Source organism: Nipponia nippon, unplaced genomic scaffold (assembly GCF_047370975.1).
Source record: "Nipponia nippon isolate SJK-2023a ecotype South Korea unplaced genomic scaffold, ASM4737097v1 scaffold_3, whole genome shotgun sequence".
In the NCBI taxonomy this organism is placed as follows: Eukaryota; Metazoa; Chordata; class Aves; order Pelecaniformes; family Threskiornithidae; genus Nipponia; species Nipponia nippon.
This window is the reverse complement of record NW_028262347.1, coordinates 7,225,198-7,251,549: the sequence shown is the minus strand read 5'-3', so window position 1 is coordinate 7,251,549 and position 26,352 is coordinate 7,225,198. Positions and strand designations below refer to the sequence as shown.

Sequence of the window (26,352 nt, the reverse complement as noted above, 5' to 3'; positions counted from 1 at the left end):
ACAAGTCTTTACAGGTTAAATATTTAAGAGCTTTTGGAAGCCTTTTAAACTGTTGCTAAACTGTGTAGTTTAGACACACTTGTATGTCTAAATCTGATGGTACGGTTTTACAGTACATATATGAGCAAAGACTAAGCAGTGCCCTTATTTTGCTTGTGGAGGTGATGGGTATAAAAACACCTCTATCAGGAAGAAAGAATAAAATACATACATGCATTTTTTTTCTTTTTTTCTTTTTTTATCAAGACTTATTTGAACACAAACATCTGATACTGATTTCCATTAGTGTCTCGTGTCTGTATCAGGAGGATGATGAAAGCGATCTACATGGGCAGTTCCCTTGGCTTCGTTGTGGCTCTCTGGGAAAGTTTGTGTCTATCTTGTTATCACCTAGATCCACTTCCAGAATGTGTTGTAGCAAGAGCTAAAGGGTAAAAACCAATGTGAATTGAGTAAGAAGGGTAACAGTAAGAGTGTTGTGCAGTGACGGGATTTTGCAATGTGTAGTTTCTTTCCGTACAACTTCAAAGTGTGCAATAATGGCTGCTGAACATAGCTATGTGTTTTTTGTTTTTCTCTTCCCCTTTCCCCTTTTTTAGCATTTGTTTTTCTTTTTTGGGTTGATAAGTTTTTGCCTGGAACAGGTGGAATTAATTTCAATGACTGCTTATTGAAGTTCTCAATCATCATCCTGAATGTAATGAACAGCTTTCTTGCATGTTTAAAGTAGAAAGAAAAACAGACTTTAAAAAAAAAAAAGTGAACAAATGCCTCTCATCCTCTTTAATCAGCGTTCACGTAGATGGCTTTGTTACAATTATTTATTACTTCTCCAGCCTCTAGATCAAGCTGCTTTCTGCTCCCAAGAAGATTTCTTCTAAAAGAGGTTCATCTATCTACATCAGTTTGTTTTAAAAACTGCAGCCGTACTTTCATGCTTTGAAAATGGTAGCAAAAGTGCTAAAACTGAAGAAAAAAAATACTCCTATGTGAATGCAAATTCTGTTGGATTAAGCAGTTACTGACATTTACTGACTCTGGGGGCCATTCAGAAGCCTGTGAGGATATTTATTTATTTATTTTTATGGATGCTGTGCAAAATGCATAGCTAAAGCAGTCGTCTTTGAAAAATGAATGCCTTGAATAATAAATGGAGTGCGAACATTTTCACAGGAAAGGCTTCCAGAATTCCACATATGATTTCTTGAGAGCATTAGGTTTTCTTTTTTTATTATCTCTTTCATGGTTCCCTTTAGTGCATTACTGTCAAAGAATAATCTATAGAAAATAATGAAGATCAAAATTTAAGGTTTCAGAGGTTTATGGGGGGGTAGTTATTGATCTGGACCTCTAGAATTCTCCTATGCCAACTACAGTAGGCTATTTAAAACTTAATGAAAACTGTAGGCTTTGGTTTATAGATTGGAAAATTAATTCAAAACATTAGTGAGAAAGGATAGATAAACTACTTTATAGCTACTTTAGTAATAATTTGTATCATGATATATTGCCTGTCTTAGAGCTCAATGCCTATTTATTTTGAGATATTAATTTGAAGACCAGTTGTGACAGGAAAAGTCAGAGAGGAGCATCATAAAATGTTTCTATTGATACTTCAGGTGTTCCTGGGATTTAGATAAAGTCTACCTAGCAGCTGAAATTATTATTTTTTTTGCAAGAAATACGCAGTTTTTACTGTGAGCTCACTAAACAAATGTTTTTACGATATGCTGTTCCTTCTATTTGATATTTAAAGAATCTTTCCCCGGCTAATGTGCCTTACTTGTATTTCCTTAATCCTTTAATCTATTGTTGAAAACTCTCCTCCTGCTTATGAAATAGTTGTTGCTCCTGATAAGAAAATCTGCTCCATTTTCTGAGCCCCTTTGCTAAGATGGGAGGGAAGATGAAGCAGTTCTGCCATGTGTGGTTTCTGAAACCACAGCTTTTAAAGCAAACATTTAGGTTGGTCATTAAGAACAGCTGCCCTCGCTTGCTGGTACTTGACTTTTTATAGCCCAAGTTTTGAATAGTCCTACTGGCTTTCTAACATATCCAAGTGCCATCTGTATTTTACAGACGTAGAAAGAAGGGTCCAAAGAGCAAATGGACATCTTGTAAATCCCCATCTCCTGCCTGTAGCATCAGACTTTGCTCTTTCGCAGAACTGAAGAGATACCAGGAGGAGTGTTTTGTTTATGTATGTCTATGTGCTTCCTAGGTGATAACGGCAAGACTTAAGGCTTGATCCTGCTTCCATTGAAACAGGTAGCAACAGGACTGGATTTCAGGCTGGTACCTTGCTGGCCATTGCGTTATGGGCTGTCCATTTCTTTGGGTGTGTCGGGTCCGAAAGCTTGGTATCTTAACCGTGTTTAGAGTCTAGCAGGTAGGGAAAAGGACATAAATAATTCTGGCTATGGGGAGCCTAAGGTAGGATTATGAAGACAGATCTGCACAGGTTTCTGCAGAGATGTGGTGGAATAATCTGTGTGCAGCCTGTATTCTGGCCAGTTCAGGTTGATGTGAGATGGAAAAAGAACGGTCACAATAACGTTGCATCTCAAATAAAATGTGTGCAGGCCTATTGTTCATATGAATGAATGCCCTCAAGCCATTTTAGTGGTGTTTTTTTTTTTTTTTTTTTTAGTAGCTTGTATATCTATCTATCTGTAAATGAGGGCACAACAAGCAGGCACTTTTTTTCAGTAGCTGCAGTGCTGCCTAAGATTACCTTGAGAGTTCTTGATGTTTTTTTAAAAGCCTAGACAGAATGCCATGAATATATAAACATTAAAAATTATAAGAGGAGGGTGAAGGAGAAAATAGGATGTGTTCCTCAAACTTAAATTTTGGTATCGTTTATTTACTCCCTCCCCCTCTTTTCCAGGCGTCGTTTGACAAATATCCACTGAGCCATACTTTTGCAGCATCTTTTGTGCTGTAAATATGTTACCTCCTGGCAATATGCTTTATGAAAAAGAACTGCTTTCAAAGATCAGTTAATTATAATTATGTTAATGGAAGCATTTTTATTTTGAGTGATGACAGCTGACTAATCAGGATGCAGGTCATTCTTTTTATTATGGTTAGGAGAGGTCAAGGGCTGCACACAGTGATCCATAAAATCCCATCCTGGTTAAGTGCTCCTTCTCAAACCGACGTATTTCCTCAGGTTGATAACATGTGCGTGATTTCTGTATTCCCTATGATTTTGAAGTTGAGGGAGAAAAGCAAAATGCAAGAATGTCATCAAGCACATATTGCTTAGCAAACTAGCTGTCAAAGATGAAAAATGCTTAGCAGAAATTCACGTGATAGGCACTGAATATGTAACACTACTTTTCTCCTCAAAATAGAATCTACTTAAGTTGTTACACTGAGTTTATGACACGGTTTCTTTTTGATTTACCTCGTGTATCTGTGTCAGAATTGCTCTGAACTTTCAGCTGGTGAATATCCTTGCCCACAATTTGTGTTTTGTTAGGATGTGGTCTGAGAGATGGCTGTTGTAGTGACAGATTGTATGGAAATACCAGTTGGGTTACATGATTCGAAGATAAGAGTGAACTATAACCAAGCTATCACTCATGGATAACAGATGAAGTTACATGATTTAGCTAGTTAGTGTGTTTTGTTTCTTGAAGTCTTTTTGGTATTGCCACTTTTTTAAAGCAGGTTTAGTGTTATTGTCTTGGTAGGTGTATAAATTGGTTTGAGGAAAGAGAAATAGCAGCCACAAAGGGTATTGTATAATTCTTCAAAGTTGGAGTGATTGAAGTTTGTTACATTGTTTATTGTGAACACCATGGCCCTTATTCAGCCTTGCACCATTTTCTTTCTTTGCGTTGCACACGGGATGTTTAGTAAACTTGTTCACGTTTTCCTAAATTCATTTTAGAGTTTTGGGTTTTTTTCAGTTTCTTTCTACAATTTCCCTAACAAAGAAGAGAGGGAAAACTACTGTGCATACCATCTTTGGAGATTATTTCATGTTGGGGGAGGTAGGTGCATGTGAAAATGATTTCTAGTCCTAAAGTTCTTGTGTGTTTCTCTTAGAAGCTCAGAGCAGGCTTCAACTGTTTAAGATACCCCTTCCACTGGTGGAAAGAGAGAGATACTGGTGATCATGGGATGAAACCCTTTCCAATGGCTATTCTGCAAACTTTGTAGGTACTGGGTTTGTATTCGCACCATAGTCCACTAGACCTACAAATCATCTACTAGTCCTTTTCTGGTTAGTCGTCTCTGTTACCAGCAGGAGAAGGGATAGTTTTGAAGAAAAGGGAGCAGTAGGGAATAGCTGTAACCCTTTCCTAAGCGTTAATTCCTAGCTACTGGAGTGCTCCATTTCTTTTTTTAAGTAATTTTGACACAAAAGGAAGTACAAAGCATGCCTTCTATTCCTTTTTTCTCATCCTCTGCTCCCCCTTCCCCACTGTTACCCTTTGTCAGTCCACCACCCTCTCCTTGTTCCAGCACTTGAGAACCTCGGTGTGAAAATGAGATAATCCAGTTCAGTTATAAACCACCTTCAGGATCTGCAAGGTATACTCATGCTTTAGTTGGTTAAGTGGATGTTATTACTGAAGATTTTATTCTACCTTACTCCTTTTTTTTTCTTTTTTTCCTGTTTTCTTTTTTCTATCCTTAATATGTTCATATAGGACAATCAGATAGTGCTGTAGAGGTAGCTGTGTTCTTCTATGAACCGTAAACTCCAAAGTCAGCTTTTCAGAGGAAATTTGCAATGTAATGTAGCTGTAAATAGTAATGTTCCTTTGAGTTTGTATCTTTAAGTTGAAGACGAGTTGTTTGCTAACCCAACTAAGTAAAGAAATCATGGCAAGGTAATGGTGGGAAAGCTCTTAACAGCAGGAGTTTTGAGGACTGGATTATTAAGTAAAGAACCTTCAGGTAAACTTTACCAGACAACCCTACATTTTATGTCTCTTACTTAAACATTTCGAAATTATACTTGTTCTGGAAACATCTGTTTAGGTAATCTTTTCCTTACCTCTCAATGTATAAAGTCATTTGTCTGAAATCTGGAATTTAAGTTTATATACAGGAGTTAGAAATTATTCTTAATGTAGAAAGTTGGGAGTTCTGTTTCTAATGGTTTGAAGAATCCTTCTTCAGGAACAGATAAATTACAGCTGCACAGTATATCTGCAAGCTTCCTATTGAGTAGACACTTGAATACTTGCAGGGTGGGAGAAGAAATCGGACAGCTCATCAGAGAGAATGATTTTAGTTGTCTTTGTTTTGCCAAGCCAAATGCGATAGTACTTTGGGTTGCTATTACTTCTGGCAGAGGTGGATTAATGGGCAGGCTGTAAATGAGACTGACATAACAGAAACTGTTTGTCGTGCCTACGCTGTGTGTGTTTCAAGAGACTGACATGCATGTGGATAAATACGCCAGCAAATCTAAAATCTGAAATGCTTGTGATCAGCAGCTGGAAATGGAAAGAGATGACCTCTCCCACCCCGGCATCTAACGCTTAAGCAATGGGAACAGAAGGTCTAAAGGCCAAGGAATACATCTTGCTGTGCCTCGGTTGTGGCCTGTGATTTGTTTTAACGTTATGGTTTTTGGAAAATGTAGTTGGCTTCTTCAGTGTCTCTCTTTGTGTAGGCAAGGCCCCGCAATGCTGTGTGGGAATTCGGTTTTCTTGTCAGGGCTGACAGTTATTTAACATGACCGTATAAAACGCAATTTTTTTTGTTAGCTCTGTAGAGGCTTTGACAGAAGGCCTTTCTGAAGTGCCTTTGTACATTTTCCAAATGACATTAAAAATGTTGTGGGGCACATACTGCAATTTGTCTGCTTGAAATTACCTGACAGAAGTAATGATAATACCTGAGCTGAAACAGTTCTCTGGGCCTCTGGTGGTGGGAGAGAGAAGAACGCCCAAAATACTCCCAGGATTTCCAGTGTGCTGCCCGGTGTGCAAGAATTCCCATCACGTACAAGGGTGTCAGAGGTGTGTGTTCAAGGGGGGAGAAAAGGAACCGAATGACTCTATTTAGCAGGTGCTTGCTTGTGCCTGATGGAGTTTAGCAAGCTAGATTTAATTTTAATTCTGTTAGTAGGTCTGATGCTGGCTCTACGCTGCACCGGTAGCTCTCTTAAAGCATTACAGGAAATCGCATGAATTGAGAGAGACTTTAAAAGAGGATGCAGACACACTTCTTAGATACTGAGCCTAGGGGAGTTCGTTGCATCTGTCGGCATTCGTTTCAAGTGGTGCTTTCTTTAGTTACTTTGTGGTGTGAATGTTTCCTTTAAACTTTATTTAGAGAAATCGGTATGTGTTCTCTGCAGTAAATAACATTAAAATGTTCTGTAGAAATCCATTTAGGAGCGCTTGCAGTTTTTTTGTCTCCTTGTGCTGAAGTCACTTTAAATCCATCACCCCAGCCTGTAGAGTCGTCAGGCAGAAATCTTTCTGTGAAGGTAGACGAGTTGTTCCTGCATCAGTTTTGCTTGAGCATACTGAAGACAGCCATGTAATAACGTGTAGTAATGAAACCTGTTGGAATTTTAGAGGAGCATCTAGTCTCTTTGATCTTGCTAACAAGCAATGATTCAAGTGCTACAGATTGTAAAGGATCTGGTGTCGCCAGCAAGACGGAGAACAGATGCTGCTAAGAAAGGTAAGAGCAGCACTGGGGTATATTCAGTGTTCTGAGTAATTTGCTGGAAATCAGAAATATTTTGGAGTTTGGTTGTAGTTAAATTAAATGTGTACTTGATACTTAAAACTGTTCCTTGTTGTGGCATGTACAGCTGCCATAAATTGGCTTTGAACTATATTAAGCCTAATTATTATCGTTTTGCAACTGCAGCTTTCCCAAAGAGAATCCCAGTGACGTTTATTATGCTGAAGATGGAGTTTATGTCAGCATTTGTAACTGCTACTGTTGTTCTAAAGATCTTTTCCTTATTTTTCTGTGGTAAAAACGTTTTTCTTGTCCAGATAGCTCAGGCTGTGAAAATAGCAACTGTATTCTGTGTAATCGCATCAGAATAGTTTTTAGAGTCTTAATATTCTAAATGAGAATAAGAGCAAAAATAGGCTGCTTTAGTGCTTATGGAAATGAGAGAGACTGAAAGTACACAGCTGCATTGCTGTTTAGGTTTTACAATGAGATTATTTCTAGATTACAACAAACTTGAAAATCTGAAATGGCTCTTGCAAGTGTACAAAACATTACTTGAAATACTCAATTATTGTTTGAAATTAATTGATGTTAAATGCTTTTGTTGTTCTCTTCAGTGTCTTGAATGTCTGTTGGTTTTTCTTCGCTATAGTAGTGCCATCCTTTGTGGTATCTGGCATACTTATCTAATTAGGAACTGATTAAACACTTATTTTTCTTCTTTACTTTTACATCTTAATTATTTGCAATTGCTGAATATATGGTTTGTAGAGGAAATAAATAATTTGTAGAGATGTCTTAAAAATTGCATTCCTTTCTTACTAGGATTAATTTTCTAGGACAACTTTATTTTGTATTGAATAGGTCATGAATAATTTAGGATCTACAGCATCTGTGTCTGCCTGTTACTATGTCATTGTTCTGTTCTGCCCTCACACGTAATGTGTGGCTATAGGCAAGTACCTTTATTTTAAGTCACTCATTTAATAACATCAGGTTGCTGTAGTTCTAATGAGTTAGCGAATGAAACACCTCTGTAAAAAACCAAAATGTATAAAGGTGGAACTGGGCTCTGCTGTTATCCTCTTACTCTGAAAAAAGGACATGTATTTCATAAACACAAGCTTCCTAATTACTTCTTTAGATTTTGCAGTGATTGGCTGAACATCTCACCCAACAGTTTTATAATTTCATCAGAGTGAATTACTTGATTTCAGTTCCCTGTTCACTGTTCATTTTTTGATTTGTGTACTTACGCTTCACTAGTTACAGAGAAGAACGAAGAGGACAGGAGTTCTACTTGTCTGTTCCTGTGTGTAGCTAGCTAGTCAGGCTTGATTTTTATAGAAGTAGTGTAAGAACTGGTTTAAAAAGATAACACCAAAAAATAGAAAAAAACATTGTTTATTGGAACGGATTCAATGGAATTGGAAGGGAAAGCCTTGAAAAACATAAGGAAATGCTAATTTTCTCAGTTCTAAAGTGTTGAGGTTTTCTTTCCTCTCCGTTTGTTTTACTCCCTTGTTAAAAGACAGTAATTTTGGGTCATTGTTTGGGCGGTATTCTCAAGCTGCTAGTAACTGAGCTAATTAGATGTTAGCTCTTACAGAACTTGGTAGTGCGTTTTGACAAGCAATATTAAGATCTTAACATAAAAAAAATTTCAAACATTCTGAAGAAAACATTTACAAAAGATGCAAAATGCTGACAGACTTCTGTGATAAATACAGCAATTTGAGTAGGCATTAGTGGTTTGTGTTTTTTTTTTTTTTTTCACAGCACGCAACATTAAGCATCTGGTGTATGTGAAGGACTGTATTCTACAGAAATGACTCATTTTCATTATTGTTTTCAGTAAATGGAAAAATGTATTTGTAAAGGAAGAGCTGCTAGGAAGCCCAGTGTGAATGTGAGGTGAACTCATTGAGACACGAGGGATATGTGAAGTGTTTACCAGTGTGCTTTCAAATTGGTGTTGGTACATGGGGTACATGGTAAAGGTTTTTAATCTCGCTCCTTGGTTGCATCCCCTTCTTCCCCTTAAAAAAAGAGTGTTTATAATTTATTGGGTAGAAGTCTGAAATTCAGTGGTTTTGACTTGTGTCAAAATTTTCTGTAAAATCTCTGTCTCTTGTGAAAAATAGGAATTCAAGAAACTGAAATTGAAAATAACTGAGCAGATACTTGCAGAAGGGTCACTGCACATGGGGAGTGCAGGAAGAGTGTAGGCTTCAGTAGGGGCCTAACTTGCACTCAGGAGATGAATGTTACAAAGTAGTATAATGTATTAATTGCATATATCATGTGTTGTACCTAGTTTAAATCTTTTCTTCTTTAAGATTGAATGAATGCCCTAACCGTATAACAATTTTATAAATAGTACACAAGGTCGTGGGGGAAAGGATTCCTCCGGCCTCCAATTTTCCCAACATTTATTTTCAGGTTGAGACCTAGAAACATAGTTACTAGCTAAGAGAGTGTCTGCTTCCATGGTTCAACAACAGAAGCTTGTTATAAGGTCCATGGTAAGTATAGCTGCTATGGAGAAGAAAATTCAGTTCCTGCAGAAGAAATTCCTGCAGAATGTTGTTTAAAAGAAACCCATTATTAACATTTCATGGGTTGAGCTGTGGATTTAATGGGATAGTTGAACAGCCTGCCAAAGTTGCTGAGTCTAATTGTTTCTTTACAGGCCAGACTTTGTTTTCATTGTGGCTGTGACCCATGCCACTAGTTAAATTAAGTTTCATTTTCTGTATCATAAGAGTGTGATAAATAGGTGGTTTACAAATACAAGACTAAATCCTTCAAATAGTTAGGCAGTGCGAGTATGAGTATCCACCTTGTCTCCCAGTTGCAAGTCCTGTGGTTATGGTTTTGTCAGTCTTTGACTGTTGAGGCTGACATCAGAAAATCCTTCAGTAGTCCTCTTACGTTCTTGCTTAGTGATACATGCAATGAGCTGAACAGTAAGTCTTGGTTTATATTGTCTCACATTTCCATCCTTAAATCTTATTGTGCTGCTTAAAACTTGAAATTTTTTTTTTTTTTAAAGAAAAAACCACTCTGCAGTTGTGTTCCGTACTCTTCCAATTGCAGGAAAAGCTGAACACGTAGCATTTTTTGTTTTGCTTTTTATGTTTTTTGTTTTTGGGAAAATCCAGACCCTTACCATATTTAGATAACATCAGGTCAGTTAACGGAAAAAATTGCCTCTAGTCCATTTATTGTCAAAGGGATAACACTTTACATGCTCTGTAAGTTTGAAGGTGAACATGAAGTTGTAAAGAAAGTAAAGAAATTTTGAAGAGGTTGCCATTATTTTATTTTAGGAGACTTGAAATTCTTAATCAATTTATGGGATTGAAAGTCTGTCATTGGATAAAATCCTAAATCATGCCAGTATAAAATTCTCTTGATAAGCATTCTAATTCAAAGTCAAACATTTCATGAGATCTGAAACCTTTCTGAATTTTAAGAACTAATTCAAATGTTACTTTTCCTAGAGAAGTCCATGTAGAGTATAAATGTATTAATTATTTTCTTTCTTCCGTCACTGAAATCCTGGTTGAAATCCAAGTTGTTTAATAAAGAAATATTCATGTTTACTTCTTTCCATCCTCCTTCCTTTTACAGATGGCCACAGCAGAGCTTAATTGGCAACATCACCTTGATGTTAGGATATAAAAAGAGGCGTTGTATTAAAATACTTCCAGCAGATGGGGGAACTAAATCAAAACCACAGAATTAAAAAGGCATGCAGTGTTTTAGTGTAGGAGATAGATAGATACCTGAGAGAAAACTTTGGTTTCATTTTTTTGCGGATTGCAAGAGGAGACGGGTTTGGTCACTGCAGTATTTGGGCTGTAAGCCAAAGATAGTGCTCATCAGGAATCCTCTATATTTCTTTAGGCACTATATCTTATCTCAGCCTTTGAGGTTTCGGACAAAGCTTATGGATATCTTCAGTTTCAAAGATAATTTTCACTTTGGAAATGTGGGCCTACGAGGTAAGTAAATGTTGGGCCAGATGAGGATAATCATGTTTAAATGTGCCAATAATAGCTCCCACTTTGGAAGTTACTGCCTGAATTCACTTGCAGATGGTACCATGGTAGAACCTTATATTTCAGACTTAGACTTGACGAGGAAACTGGCGTCTCTTTTTCGTTTATTTCATTTGGACTGGACTAGGTTGATTAGTTGCAAGATGGAGAAAATAAAATAAAGGTCCCACAGCAAGTAGGCATGGTATTTTCTCATTACCTTTGGTGATAGTAGAGGAAAAGTATAATCAGATGCATTCCCTCAAGGTGATGGGTGAAATGGAGGAAACTCTCTTCACAGTCTCTTGATTTTTCTATTTGTTATAACATCTTTGCACAGGAGGCTGAGAATTTTACTTCTTATGAGAGGTTTCAGGGTTACCTGAATTTCTTTTTTTAATTTCTTCTTTTAACTTACTGCTTTCCTTCAGAAAGAATTACATACTTTTCTCCTTTCTATTTCTGAGAACTTTTTTTAATGTAGTATTTTATTCTTAAGTGACTTTTGTTTTATATATGTGATAAGCCTTTTTTTTTAACTTTTCAGTGTCTGCTTATAGGAATTTGCTAGGAATAGCAAATAGGAATAGGAAATGTCTATGTAAAATAAAAATCTTGGGACTTCTTGAGTTTTGCCCTGGACTCTCTTAAGAACAGAGCTATATGTTACTGCTGTTTGCTTTCAGGTGAGGTTCCCCAGGCATGCACATGAGCTGATTGAATGCCGCATGCAGCCTAAAGCTTGAAAAGTTCCTGAGGAGTTTCTGAGACAAGTTCTTGACCATCATTGACCAGCACCTCATTTGTGCTAAGCTTGGCCCAATTTTTCAAGTTTTTGGCATGCATCATCTGTGATTCTTCCACCAATCCGGGTGACAGAAGATCCTAATTCCTTTTCGGTCACAGGAGAATCTCATGTACTCTTTGCTGAGCTCTGGATTAGTCCCACAAAGGATTGTTGTATGCAAGAACTGCCATGATAACTGGTATTTTTTGTGTAATTGGATTGAGCGAGTGACATTATGAAAGCATATGCATGCTTTCTGATGCAAACCAATAATAAGGAGATTATTTTCCTGAAGAAAGCTCTTCTGCCTCCCTCTTACTCCTGAGCCAGAACCAAAATACTGAACAAATCAGTAACGCTTTCAAAGATTGCTTAGATTTTTTTCAGGAGTATAATAAAAAAAATACACTGGCTTTTTGCCTGTATCTCTTTGGTGCCAACTTCCTATATCAGAACTTTTTTCCCGGTGGTCCTGATCTTGCTCCTTTCCTCGCAGGCTAATCATCTGTTATCTTCCAGGGAAACTGAACATAGACAAGGAACGCAGCAGGACTGGATAACTTCAGATAAATTCAGATTTTTGATTTTGTCCCTCCTGGAGCTGCTTCGAGAATTCCTCCAGTGTGTGTGATTTTGTTACACATAGAGTTTTCCTCAATCTTTTCCTTGAAAAACAATCGCCTCTCATACCCTGCAGTGTCTTCTGATTGGCAAAAACATTTAATGGTATTTTAGGTTGAAAGAACCCTAAGAAAAACTTCGGCTTCCTCAGACTTTATCTAGGAGGTAGAAAATAAGTCTTCTCATTCAAGTGTACCTAGAAAAGCTGATGTGAAAAATCGGTGTATTTAAAGGGTAGATGAGATTGTGATAATTTAGTGTGACCTCTTGCTTGAAGATGGACTATTGACTATAGCAGTTCCTCTGTACGGCCAGTGTTACTACAGTTCATGTGAATATGAATGAAAGTTGGGTAGTCATGGGTGTTTTATTGTTCAAGGAATACTATTATAATCCAGGTTGGTTATTTTAACTGAGAAATGCTGGATAGAAGTAAAGGTTTTCTAGACTTGTATACCTGTTCTCTAATTACTTTGTTTTTTACAGGTAGAATGGACAGGGGAGATGAGCGATCTTTTCCTCATAAGGCCAGAACAGTAAATTTTATTTATTTATTAATTAAAATAAAAATGAACTTGGCAAGTTGTTCAATCAGTTGCCAAGTCTGACAGCAGGGAGTTAAATCTTTTTTTTTTTTTTTTTTTTTTTTTGTGTCATTAAATATGAAATTCTGCCCACGGCAGTCAAGATAATTTATTGTATTCTGCAGCTCATCAGTACACATACACAGCTTCAATTCATTATTTACTAAGTTTCTACCAATGTGACAAAATTTAACTGTATTTCGACAGCCTCCACTGACACTATTATATTTGTATTAAAGTTAGGCCTTTCGGCTGTGGTTTCACAGATAATTAATGCTAGCGTAAATGACTCCTCTTAAAGGTGCACTCCTGCCTTGCTTCTGCTGCTCATTTTGTCTCCTTATCCCAATTCAGATCTCTGTAGAGCTTCACAAGCATTTGTATAGCCATATAGTGATTTAAATCGGGAAGCTGCTCTGAATTAAACTATACTTTTCTTTCTTGTTGAGCTAGTTTTAATCTTGATCAGTTTAACTAATCCAGTTCCTGATGCAGGTTTGCAAACGTGTGCTAGCTTAAAGGAGGAGCCAGCAGTGGGATGTGAGTAAATACAGGGGGGTGGCCTTCCTTCAGTGGTGATGCTGGCTGGTGCGAGCCTAAAGTGCTGCTGAGACTTGCCACTGCAGGAGTATGAGCAATTCCATCTCAGGGTGATACAAACACAAGTCATAATACAGTTGGATCGCTGAACAACTGGACACACAGTATGACTCATCTAGAGGATTTTTACCTACAGTACTCTATTTCTGTGGCTGACATTCGCTGTCTCTCACTTTGAATATTAATAACTTTCATGGGATATACATAGGACGAGAGGAAATGGCCTCAAGCTGCGCCAGGGGAGGTTTAGGTTAGATATTAGGAAAAACTTCTTCACCGAAAGGGTGGTCAAGCATTGGACCAGGCTGCCCAGGGAAGTGGTTGAGTCCCCATCCCTGGAGGTATTTAAAGAACGGGTAGATGTGGTGTTCGAAGACATGGTATAGATGGACTTGGCAGTTAATGGTTGGACTCGATGATCTTAAGGGTCTTTTCCAACCTTGATGATTCTATGATTCTATACATTATGGCCTTCCTAATGTATTTCTTATCCTGACAATTTATTGCCTTTTTACTTTATTTAAAAAAAAATGCTTAAAATATTTCATCTCATTTGTGTGATGCCAGATGCAGCGATTAAGAAAGGTCGCAGTGCTGCTTAGCCATATGTAACTGTTAATGACTTATTTTAGTATCTGCTTACTTGGTCTTTGATCATTAGGTAGGTAGCATCATTTAACAAAGTACTTAGATGTTGTATCTTGGGAATTGTTCTATGGCCTAACAATTAATACAGACAGCTTGGGTTTGATATAGCTATAGAGGAACTACAGAGAAATGAAGTACGTCTGTCTTTATGCAATAATGTTGGTCAACTGAAATGAGCTAATTTGCAAGAAGAAAATGGGGGTTTTTTGGGGGGTGGGACCCTAAGCCCATGAATCGTCAACTGTAATATTCTCCATAATCCTAAATCCGACTTTAGGTTTCTTATTTGTAGCATATGCAAAATGTGGCAACTCAACATAAAATATTCCTATAAAAAAGTAGGTTTGAAAAAGAGTGAACAGTAAGGAACAGTGCAGTAATGTAATGGGGAAAAACGCAACAGGTTCACAGTGATGTTTCTGCTAGATGGGACAGAAGGTCAGTTTGGTATAAATCAGCACAACTGTGTTGGCATCAGTGAAGCTGATCCGACTTGCTGTGTGTGTGGTGGTTTGTTTTTTGTTTCTTGGATTTTTTTTTTTTGTTTTGTTTTTAAAAAAACCCAGCAATAAAAAAAAAATCCCAAGGAAAAAATCCTGTTGTTTCTTTCAGGGTGTGTGTGTTTGTACATAGCTACATAGTTCACAGTTCTTGTCCTGTAGATGAAACAGCACTTTTATAAAAATACTAGAAAGGAGTTGTGGTGTGGTTTGTGTTTGGGTTTTTTTTTTTTTTTTTTTGTTCCCTTGCCAGTATTGCTGACTGCTGTGGTGGTCGTAAAGTAATAGCGAGCTGCAAACCCTGGGTTGGTTTCACTGATGTTGCAAGAGTCTAAACAAGCCTCTCTTCTTCAGCTAATGTCAAAAATCTCAAATATAAGTATAGCTTTGGTTAAAATTTTTATTGACCCAAAATAGTAAAAAATGAAAGCAAGCAATGTGCAGGCTAGAAAGACTGCATGATGATATATGGTTGCAAGTTGCTGTTTATCCTCCTCTGGTAATAGGCCGTCTTGTGGTTTTAAATGCCGCGGGCGGTGGGATGCCCCTGTGTGGCCTTCAGAGCCTTTTACAATTCAAATTCATTGGTTTGGTCCTAGCTACCGGCTAAGTAGAAACAAGAGAAACAAAGCCTCGCATGAAATCTCTTTTTAAAGCTTGTGGTAATGAGGATCAATTTAATCTTTACCTGTTGCAATATGCAGATGCATGCTGTTAAATCTGTCTGGACTTCTTAGTTTGTGTAAAGCACAGGACTGTCACTGACCCGGAGCAGCAGTACTTGCACAGCATCGCCCTTGTGATTTCACCGCAGCAGAGGGAACCTGGCAGCTGGGTGGAAAGACCAACTGAAAGCAAGGTGGCTTTATTGGGTTTCTTGAAAGAAGAGGACAGCTGTGTGTGGGGCGTTAGGGATTCATTCAAGTGTTTGCTTAATGTTTCAGAAGGTTAATGGGTTACATAGTTTTGAGCTTGAGCTGGTAGGATGAATGTATTTGGATTTCTGGTTTCAGTGATACTGCAACCGAGACGACAAGGATTCTGTTTTGCCTGAGGCATTTGTCCAGTATGTTTGGAATAGTGATGAGATCTCGAGCCTGGATCTGAACGTGGCAAAAAGGCATTTGTGTCCTGTACCTTTCCTTCTGTAGCTGCTCTTGTACTTTTATCATGATGTGAATTTTACAACTAAGCCCAGACATTTTAGTTTTGGATTTGGAGACTTTTGAGAAAAGGCTGGGAAGCTCTGCATGAAGGATCTAGAAAAACAAGCCTCATTCTCTCTGTCTTGCATTTCCATGGTTCAGGTGAACATATTTTTTTGACCTTGGTTTTGGCAAGATCGTGGCAATTGTGCACATGCTATTTTCAAGTACATATAACTTCTTTCTTCTTGTGGAATCTCAAAGTGTAATGTTGACATTATTTGACACTACAAAGCATTTTTTTTTTCTTAAAACTTGTACTGTTGAGATGTGTGCACTGAAAGCAATGAGGGATCATCTAAATGTTTTTTTGCCTTAAATTGTTGAGTTTCCAGTATTTTATCCTCAGGCTTATGAAATTTGGCATCTAATGTTAAATAGGAACGCTGTCGTCCATGCTTACTGTGTGAAGCTTGCACAGAATTTATTTAATACACTTCCAGCTTAAGAAGGTGACAATTTTGTTTGTTAAATTGCAGTGGATAGGAATAAGCAACAGTGTAGAGATAGATGCTAATAAGTTTGTCTGTTTGTTTTTAATAACTTAAAATGTGGTGAATATTTCAAAGTGACAGGGTCTCAGCTGGACATTTTCTACAACAGATAATTATAGCATTTGGGTGGCTTAGATAGTGTTTTGATGTATATTGGCAATTCACAACTCTTGGACATCTTATCTGGCTTCTCCAAAGTATTTTTATGTCCTGTTGAGCTTCCGGATCTTTTGGTATAGCTTGCAAGAAAAACATCCAGACTTCTCAAGTCAGATAACATAACCAATTTTTTTAGTTAGTCATGTCTAACAGCAAATAAAAATAGTGGTTTCTCAGTGGAATAGGTTCCCCTGTTTCGTCCTTGTTCCAAGTCCAAACAGCTTCTTCTAAACTAAATTATCTGTCAGCATTAGTATTAAACTATCCATAAAAATGTTAATTTGAACTGAATTTCCAGATCAAACAGAAAATTTAATTAATGTCAGTTAATTAAATTCTTGGTGGAAATGAGAAAATAAGTACACAGATGCCCAAGACTGCTGCTGTCTCTTTGCTAATAAAGCAGCTAATGAAGCATTTTCTAGCTGTACCTGGAGGGGGCAGGTCCTTGGTGGGAATGATTTCCTGAAGGAACAAACCTTCTGCATTGTCCCAGGTGATGTAGGTTTCTTCTTTTTCCTACTGTTATCTTCTGTAGCATTATTGCATGGAAACATAAACAAATAAAAGAAAATAGATATGAAAACACTTGATTGCACACACTCCTCTCCCGGAAAAGAGCATGACATCAGTATGTCACGGTCACTTAACTCTTCACTGCAGGCCGTGGTGATGAGCGTGATATAAATCTTGGAACCTGCCAGCTACGAGGGGTCTGTGTGCACGCGTGGGCTTTGTTGTAAAATGAATCCGGGCTCACTGACCGCAGCTCTTGTGAGCAGTTTCTGTCCATATGGAGAAGCTCATTGATATTCAGCTTTAGACTTCTTTTGATACTCTTGTTTGCCAGATACCACTGCAGTACCACTGCTGGATTGCAGGTGTTTTCTGCTGCCACTTGGAAATAGCTGGAGTGCATACTTAATTTGGAATTTGCAGCTTGAGCAATAAATCTACAAGAGTTGTTTGAAGAGTCATATAGGACTTAATTGTGCCTTTAGTCTCAGGGTGTTTTGAAGAGTTGGGGGATTTTGTAGCTTTTAAGCCAGGTACAGTCTTGATGCACGCAGTTGAAACCACTTGTCCTTGGGGAGCAAAAGTGGTGTGCAGTAGTAGATGTTTCTCCCTCCCTTCCCACTGCGTGTGTGTAGGGTTTTTTGTTTGTTTGTTTGTTTTTAAACGTAACGGTTCTTTGTATGGCACTGTTGTGCTTTTAGAACGACACATTATCACAATATAGATGCTCCATTCCTATGGCACATTAGCAGGTGGTCTTTATGTGATGGTAGTCTAATGCAGATATCAATGAAATATAAGTGGGATGGTAAGAAAAGAAATGTCTTTATTTCTCCTTGTTTTAATTCTTCATTGAAAAATAGGTTTCTATTTAAGAATATAAAAATCAAATGTTTTTTTTCTCAGCATTCGTATCATAGTGGTGTAAGTGATGTCTGCGCCGCCTTCTCCTTGCACCAAAGCAGGCACCAGTTATATCTGAATGTGATGTGTTCAAAATGTGATCTTTCTGTCCATTATTTCTCCAAAAGCAAGTGGCAGAGGCCTGTAATCTATGGGTTAATCAGGTGGCACAAAACTTTCTGCATTTATTGACTGGCAAGTATTTTTATTCCCTGGAATTTTCCTTGCTTTTAGATAAGACATTTTTCTTTTGAGATTTATCTAATGTACCAGGCAAGATTAATACGTAAGCATTTGGGGGTGGGGGTGGTGGGGAACCTGAGTGTGAACAGGCAAGTTTCACCATGTCTGCTAGTCTACACTATGTGATAGATTTTCCTCAAAAATATTTTGACAAAAGGGCACTCTCTTTTCCATGCCATTTTTTATCTCCCTTTTGTCAGGAGTATTTCCTAGAGGTTACAGCCAAGTTTCAGGGTTGTTTTCAGAAATATATCCTTCAGAACTTTAGTTTTAATAATTTTGGTTCGCTGATGACCGTCACAGAATGGAAGTGTAGCTTTTGTTGTTAAACCTAATTTTTGAGTGGGAAGTAGGAGTAGTCTGAAGGAAACAGAGAACAGTTCACAGGTCTCAACTGGAATGTGAGAAGTTGCCTCGATCTGAGACTTCCCCTTTCTGATAGAGAGGGAAATACTGTTTGTAGTAATGAAGGGACTTTGGTGACATGAATATGCTGTGATCTTTCATAGAGAAATATTTTCTCTTTCATTTAAAGTCACATTGTTTGGATTAGAAGAACAATTCTTCATGATTTTCAAGTGTTGGGTGTTTTTGGGATGCTTCCAGGGCTCCCCAGTGTGTGATATACTGCTGATTTCAGGCGTTGCACTTTGCTGTGTGATGGATAAATGTCTGCACCGTTTCTCTGTGTCCTAATTTTTTTCCTTCTAAAAAGAAAAAAACCTGACTAATCCTTCCCTTTTTCTCACGACAGCTGTACATTGAAAAGACTTTAACATGTTTTGAAAAATTTCCTCATCTATGCTGCAGCTGCATCAAGTCCTGGAGTCACCATGTCTCATCGCTCAGTAACAGAAAATGTTATGTTCGCAGACTGTTGTGTGGAGCGCATGTTACACAAATCAAAGATATGTAGATCAATAAAAATGTTTTTGTCAATTCTATGCTATGAATTAGTACTCTAGTTAGGTTTTAAAATATGTGGGATGAATGCTAGTTTGGAGCTTGCCAAATCTATAGATGAAAAATAAAAATAAAAAGAGCTGTACGGACTCCAATTCCCTTTACTATTTAGTTTATAGGCGTTGGAATGACCTTCTAAACTGTGCAGTGATAATTGCCTATTTTACATAATGTATAAAGCTTCACAGAAGAGTATTCGTAGTGATGGAACATGTATTAAAAATCATTGTCTGGTAACTAATAAGAATGTAAAGCCATTCTATAAATAGTGCAGATAGGCTCTAAAGGGAACAGTGATCAAATATGCTTAGGCAAATCAAAGGGTGACCGGTTGTGCTGGGGCGTGTGCTGTGTGTTTAACATAACAGCAGCCTATAGACTATGTCTATGTTAGCAAGTAGCATGGCACTGTAGTAATAGACCTAGAGAGGAAAACTGAGGGTCCAGCATCCCTCTGTGTTTCAGCAGGTTTTTCAGGCTAGATCAGACCTTGGCCTTATTCGTTGGGCAGAACATAACTTAGAGTTAGGAGTGCATCTTGCAGATAGTTGAATCTGGAAGGAATCCAGTTTTGCATACTTCCATGTCGCTTCCCACCGCAAACTGAAGAACAGTAAATAGATCTGGAGATTTGCTCCAAAAACACTCTTCCAATCTAAACTAAAATGCTATTTGTAGAATTGCATGGAACATCAGTAGTTTTTTACCCCAGATTTATGATCTTGACATTGGATAGAATATTTTAATGAGGTTTTTTTTAGGAATAAGTGGAAGTTCTAGTAGGGTTGATATTTCAGGGGCAGAAAGGGGATCAAGAGATTGTGCATTAATGTATTGAAGACTGACATTTATGACTTGTGTTTGTGTATGCTCTGCCTCTCAAGGTTAAGTGCTAAATTAATGGGAAAGTTTCTAGTGGGCCCCTGTATTGGGCTTACGTGGCAAGGTTTTGGTGGCAGGGGCTGCAGAGGTGGCCTGTGTGAGGAGAGGCTGGGGGCTGCCCCCTGTGTTGGACACAGCCGGTTCCAGCTCACTCCAAAACAGACCCACCGTTGGCCAAAGCTGAGCCCATCGGTGAAGCTGGTGACACCTCTGTGATAGGATATTTAAGAAAGGATAAAAAAAAAAACAGTGCAGCAGCTGTGAGAGAGGAGAGTGAGAAAAATGTGGGGGAATCAACTCTGCAGACACCAAGGTCAGTGAAGAAGGAGGGGGAGCAGCTATGCCAGGTGCCAGATTCCCCTGCAGCCCACAGAGAAGACCATAGTGAAGCAGGTTGTCCCTCCTGCAGCCCATGGAGGACCACGGTGGAGCAGATATCCACCTCCAGCCTGTGGAGGACCCCGCACGGGAGCAGGTGGATACGCCCTGAAGGAAGCTGCAGCCTGTGGAGAGCCCATGCTGGGGCAGGCTTCTGGCAGGAGCTATGGGTCCTGGAGAGGAGCCCACACAGGAGCAGGTTTTCTGGCAGGAACAACAGCTCGTGGGAAGGACCCACACGGGAACAGTTCGTGAAGGACTGTATCCTGTGGGAGGGACCCCATGCCTGAGCAGGGGAAGAGCATTAGGAGCAAGGAGAAGCAAAGACAAAGTGTTATGGACTGACTGCAAACCTCATTCCCCATCACCCTGTGCCACTCAAGGTGGGGAGGAGGTAGGAGAATTGGGACCAAAGGAGTGAAGTTGAAGCTAAGAAGGCGGCTTTGTTTCTCACCACCCTACTCTGTTTTTAACTACCAAAAAATTAATTTCCCCAAGCCGAGTCTGTTTTGCTCATGAGGGTAATTGGTAAGCAATCTCCCTGTCTATCTCGTCCCATGAGCTTTTTCATGTTATTTTCTCTCCCTGTCCTGTTGAGTAGGGGGAGTGAGAGCAGCTCGGTGGGCATCTGGCAGCCAGCCAAGGTCCAACCCACTACAGCTACACCGAGGATGCAGACAAACTTAAACTTTGCACACGTGTATTCCTGTGAGTTCTCTCCTGTCCAAGTTCCCTTAAAATGCCAGTGATGGTAGCATGAGCTAATTCAGCAGTTTTGTTTTTCTTGTTGTGGATTACCCTGCACTCACATGATCGTGTTTACCAGCACAGCCCAGAGCAGTAGCTTCCAGCAGAGCTGAAGACAAAGAGCAATGACATGTTCAACAAGTGCTGTAAATCCAGGATGGGACGTCTGAATGATGTCCTCCTACATTTTCCTTTATGGTCTCTTAATGTACTACTAAATATAATCTGTCCGTGTTAAAAAATAAATAAGCCTGTCCAAAAAAAAAAAAAAACAAACCCAAACCCCAAACCAAACCCAAACCTTTTCAACATTTCCAACTACCTATCTGTGGTAATTGGTTTTGAAACAGTATTTATTGGTATGCCAGTGGACTTTTTCAGCAATTTTAGCTAGTAAGTGTTAGAACTACTGAAGTCATTACTGCCGTTAGGAAAACTCAACAAATTCTCTCTCTTGCATCCTAGCTACAGAAATGGCATGATACGGGAAGCTTTTAGAAGAGGTAATCGAATTAGGATTAATGGGAATACACTTGAATGTGAGGTGGTTTGGGGGGGCAGATGGATGGGAGGACACAACATTTATTTTACATATCTTAAACATTTCTGCTGCTGTAGAATTGTTATTTAATAGTGATTTGATTTGGGCTTTATTTGACTAAGCTGCCTTTCTTGGCAATTTCTGATGCCTTTTTAATTTAAAACAACTTTTCTGCAGTATTTTGTATGAGCTTCCCCTCCCTAACCTATTTTTGCCTGCCTTTTATCTGTCATGCAGCTTTCATCAGTTGAGTTCATAGATGTCTTATTAGTTGGGAAACAGTTGTTTCCAATTAAAAACAACAACAAAAAACTTTCAGCTTCAGATTTGAGAATAATTTATTTTAATACAAAGATGTTACAAAATTGCTGTAACATGAAAACTGGTTCAGTTATTTTTATTATTTTGAATGATTTTTTTTTTCTCCACAATTTCCACAATGATTTTTTTTTCTTTTCAATCCACAACAAAACTGCAGATGAGTTTGTTTCCAAACCATTCTTCTTTCTGATCAAATCTGAGAAGTCCTTCAGTTAAAATTTGGTCTAAATCCTGTAGTCCCATGTGAAAGGCTGTACCTGTTTGGTATTCTATTTATATGAACTTATAAGCTTGAACTTAAAATACTGATGGCTAAATGATTTATCAGGGAACTGCCTGGTATTGGAGTAGTAATACCAATTTCACTGAGAAATAGTTACTTCTGAGGTCTTAAGAAATCAAAATTTGTTTTGCCTGCCCTGAAGTTGCCATGTAGCAATTGCATTTGGCAGTCAGACCATCACAGTAGCTTATAAATATGGTAGCTCCCTATTTCTATGGTATCCTTACTGATTAACTTGGAGCTTCTTAAAAGGTCGCTATAACGCTTTTAAAATGAAACGAATCTAGACGCCCCTTATATGTGTCCCTTTCATGCTGGGAAGTTTTTTTCACAGGTCTCAGTTGTATGGGCTTTGGAGAATAGCTGTGCTTTTCTCTCTGTTTATGGGGTTTTTGGTATTCAGAAAGTTACTTATACTTCAGTAGACCCCTTTGCAACAACCCCTTGGAACAACCTTTTGGGTCCTGTTTCTTCCCCATCTTCTAAGCCTGTGCAGTTGTTTCACTTCTATATTCACGGAAAGGAAACTTCCATGAGCTTTCCTTAGGCTTTTGCTTTTTATTTTTTTCATTTCAGCACTGTTTGTGTATGCAGGGAGATAGAAAATACTGCTGATCTAATGTACAGGTGTGAAGGATGAAAACAGGTGCGAGGCAATGAGAAAATTGGTACTCAAATCTGATGGAATTAGTTGTGTAACAAGATGGGAAAAACGTAGAGCAGCTTAATAATTTTTGCATTTATTTAATTTAAGTTTGGGGTTGCCTACCTGTAGTTTTGTGCATTAAAATATCTGAGATGCAAGGTACAGTTTAAAATCCCTTTCTGTTGGCTTTAAGTCCTTTACCCCTTAGAGATGGTGACCCCCGCATGCTTTAACTTGACAAGTAATTATATTCTGGCAGTTTTGTACATCGTCCTCTCAAAATGCCATTCCCTAAATAACGCATCACATTCCCTCCATCCCTCTGCCCATATCCTCTTTTCCTGTTATTCACATTTGTGCTTTTCATTAGGCATAACTTGTAAATCGTCACTCTTCTGCTTTTCTGGTTTCAGAAGGTGTTATATTACCAGAAAGCAATTATACAGGTCATTGCCTCTTTACGGTGCGTTGTGTGTCAGGGTACAGGTTGCGCTGTCTTAAGCTAAGCCACAGCAGTCAGGCTGTACTTCCATCAGCCCTGAAATTCTGGCTGCCGTGGCTATGTGTTATAGTCTTCGCTTGCACCCACAGCATCCGAATAGATTTGGACCGCTCAAAAGAGTAGTAGCCTTTCATTACATTCCCACCAAAGATTTTGGTTTAGTAGAACTTGATTAGTTGGGTTGCAAATCCATGTATTTGTCTTCTGCATTCAGTTAAACTCCTCAAAGATCTGCCTGTTTATCTGGAAAAAAAAAAAAAGGGACTTAGTTTGTGTTGGAGCATGTGATGCAGTGAAACGCCATCTCGGCTCAATAGCACCTGAAGAATAATGGCTGTTTGTGATAGTGTTTTAATCAGAGAGAGAACTTCCCCCAGGACGTGCATCTGACTCATTTTTCAGAGAAACCTGTCAACAATCCTCGTCTGAGATGGCTTGAATGTTACCCTGGGATTAAACAGCCTATTGTACCTCAGGTACAAAGTACTCTGATGTTTTTATTTTTATACGTTTTTATAGAGCATTATCACAATAATGTGAACTGTTGGTCCCTGTTGTCAATTTTTAGGTTTGATATGCTCTTCCAAAACAGCGGGTGCTGACAAATAAAGAGTATGTGTGAGTAATTTTATAGTGTCAGTAGTTACACCCCTTGTTTTTTCTATGCCAGGAAAGAAAGTGAGGTAGGGAAGGAGGAAAAAAAGTGAGCAGAATTTCTAGAGTAAGTACAGTAAAGTTTGTACTTGTGGCTGAGACACACCAAAAGCTGTTGTCTTTACTGTGGATTATATTAAAATAAATTTAAGTTGAAAATTCTCTCTCTTCTCCCAGCCTTAATGTAGGCTGAGTTCTTTGTGAATTCTTTCAAGAACTTGCTGTCATAACAGGAAGTTTGCTGTTAAATTAACTAATTTCAGAAAATATTCTAAACCAGGAGAAACACTTGATAATTTTCACGCACATTCAGACTTATTTAAGGGACAGCAGATGACAACTGTACTTTTGCTGAAGAGGGAAGAGTTGATGAAAAAGCTACTGGATTTTCATCAAGTTTGAAGCCACTGGAGTGATAACTCTTAATCCTTCCAAAATGCTGTAACTGAAGCAACATTTGTTATGTTCAACCTCTTCATTTCCTACCCTATTGCTAGACCTTTTGGGAACACCTTTGCAGAGATGATGCCTTGGTTTACTGCATTACAGTTCCTTGTTTCAAGGAGATACTTTGGCTTTGTTTATAGTAACATCAGAAATGCAAAGTTGGGACTTCAATGTGTACTGAAGAAATGTCTTCAGTGGTAAGGTAAGAGGGAACCAGAATTCATAACTAAGATACATTTTTCCCTTGCAAGTTTATTTTGGGTTTAACTTCACTGATGAAAATTTCAGGCTTGAACTTGTTGAACTTTCATGTGAAGTTGATGAATTTTAGCATGAGTGTTGCGCCTCATGGGAAGGTTTCCTGTCTGACCACCACGGCTAAATCTGTAAGTCAAAAAGAGGATTTAAAGGCAATTTAGGCATACCAAGTGCTTTGACCAGTAAGTTTTCTGTCTGCAGCTGCTGGTTGTAGTTAGAGCTCAAAGCTATCTTCTTGTGAAGAGTTGAGTTCTGACGTTTTGTTGATGTCTGGGTGAGCAGTCAGCCCTGTCGTTCCTGGTCTGTCCAGGCAGCACAAATGAGAACTTGAACCCTTCCCAAAGTGCTGAATATCCTAATTGCTTGTATACAAGCACAGCGCAGACAGTGGGTGGATCTATGTTTAAATCTCAACTTGTGCTTCACTGAGTACAGCCGTGCTGTTCCCCTTGCTCTCTAACAGAGAGGACAGCTCGTGCCTGCCCTTCTTTGGGAGGATTCTCCAGTTAGCCTGCTTTTCCCAGGTCACAGGAGGCTTGTTTGCCACATGCGGCTCCATGGGCTCAACAAAGTCTTGACTCTTACTGTGGATTTGATTCTGTTAAGGGATATGGAATTTGCAGGGGCTGAGGGCAATCTGTTTGGAATGAAATAGGTTATTGAGCAGAACTGAAATCCATAAAAGGCTTTATTTGTGTATTATCCTAGAGCTAATCCTTGTAACTTGGAATAGGTGTTGCCAAAGTATTACGTCAGTGTTCAGATTGGATAAAGTAGAGTTTCTTCTGTGTACTGAGTTCAGAAATGCTTTTTAGCCATTTCAGGTAATTTTCTGCTGAGGTATGAGAGTCTATGACAAATGGTCAGATTTTTCTGGGCTTTTTTTTTTTTTTTGGTGGGATTTTTTTAACAGAGCATAGTGGTAAAAAAGTGGATCTTCATTAATAGGTTTACTGCATCATTGGCTTCAGCATTAACAAATAAATGGATTTTTTTGCTTGATGCCTGTGCACAAGGGCTGGACTAGAATTATCCTTGTGCTTATCGTGTAACAGAGACTTCTTAAGGTCTTTGCAACGTGTGCTTGTAGCTCTTCATCTTGCATCAGTACTGAAATAAATGTACTGATTTTGAGAGAAGTAGCATTGAAAACTTGACGGTAGGTTTGTAAGTGTCATTAAGGTACCTCACTGTTTGTAACCTTCCTATAAACCAGTAAAAAGAAAATATTAACGATATATTTGTTAGCGCACTGATTACTAAAGTCATTGTTTCTATGCAACAGCAGAATAAATGAATAATTGTCGTCTTAAGTGAACACTGGATATTTGTAAAACATTTTCAGACTATCCAAAGAATGAGCCAAATGGTACATCTCTGTGATCCCTTCCTTGAAGGAGACGTATGACCTCTGTGGAGAATTCTGTTCTGATTAACCTGTGTTATCCTTTAAAATCAAATATTCAAACAAAAGCCTTTTCATTTTTGTTTTGTGGTCCTGTAGTACTGCAGCTTTGTGCTTGCCTCTCAGTGGTAATGGGATCTCAGCGCTGTTTGTGCTTAACTCATGTCTCCCATCTTCCTGGCAGAGGTTGGGAAAAAAACGCAAGACTTTTTTTTGCCAGACTGTCTTAAGGTTTATGGATAGATTAAATCTAAAAACTAATTAGGTGTCACATCTAGCAAAAATTAACTGAAACAAAGGTGACGGATATAACGTAGCCAGAAGGTTTATCTTACTGGTACAGTGTTTTG

General features: G+C 38.5%; 1 protein-coding gene across 4 annotated transcripts in view; it reads left to right on the top strand.

Moving 5' to 3' along the window:
• The window catches only part of USP6NL (USP6 N-terminal like), a 130,973-nt gene that overhangs the window by 17,878 nt on the left and 86,743 nt on the right, over positions 1-26,352 (top strand). The window contains exon 1 of one of the 4 annotated variants that reach the window (XM_087767352.1): positions 6,561-6,663. The exons of the other annotated variants lie outside the window; for them this stretch is intronic. Coding sequence (XP_087623478.1) covers positions 6,591-6,663 — 73 coding nt within the window. The 5' untranslated portion in view covers positions 6,561-6,590. Of the gene's footprint in view, positions 1-6,560; positions 6,664-26,352 lie in introns of those variants that run through there. 4 annotated transcript variants of the gene reach the window in all.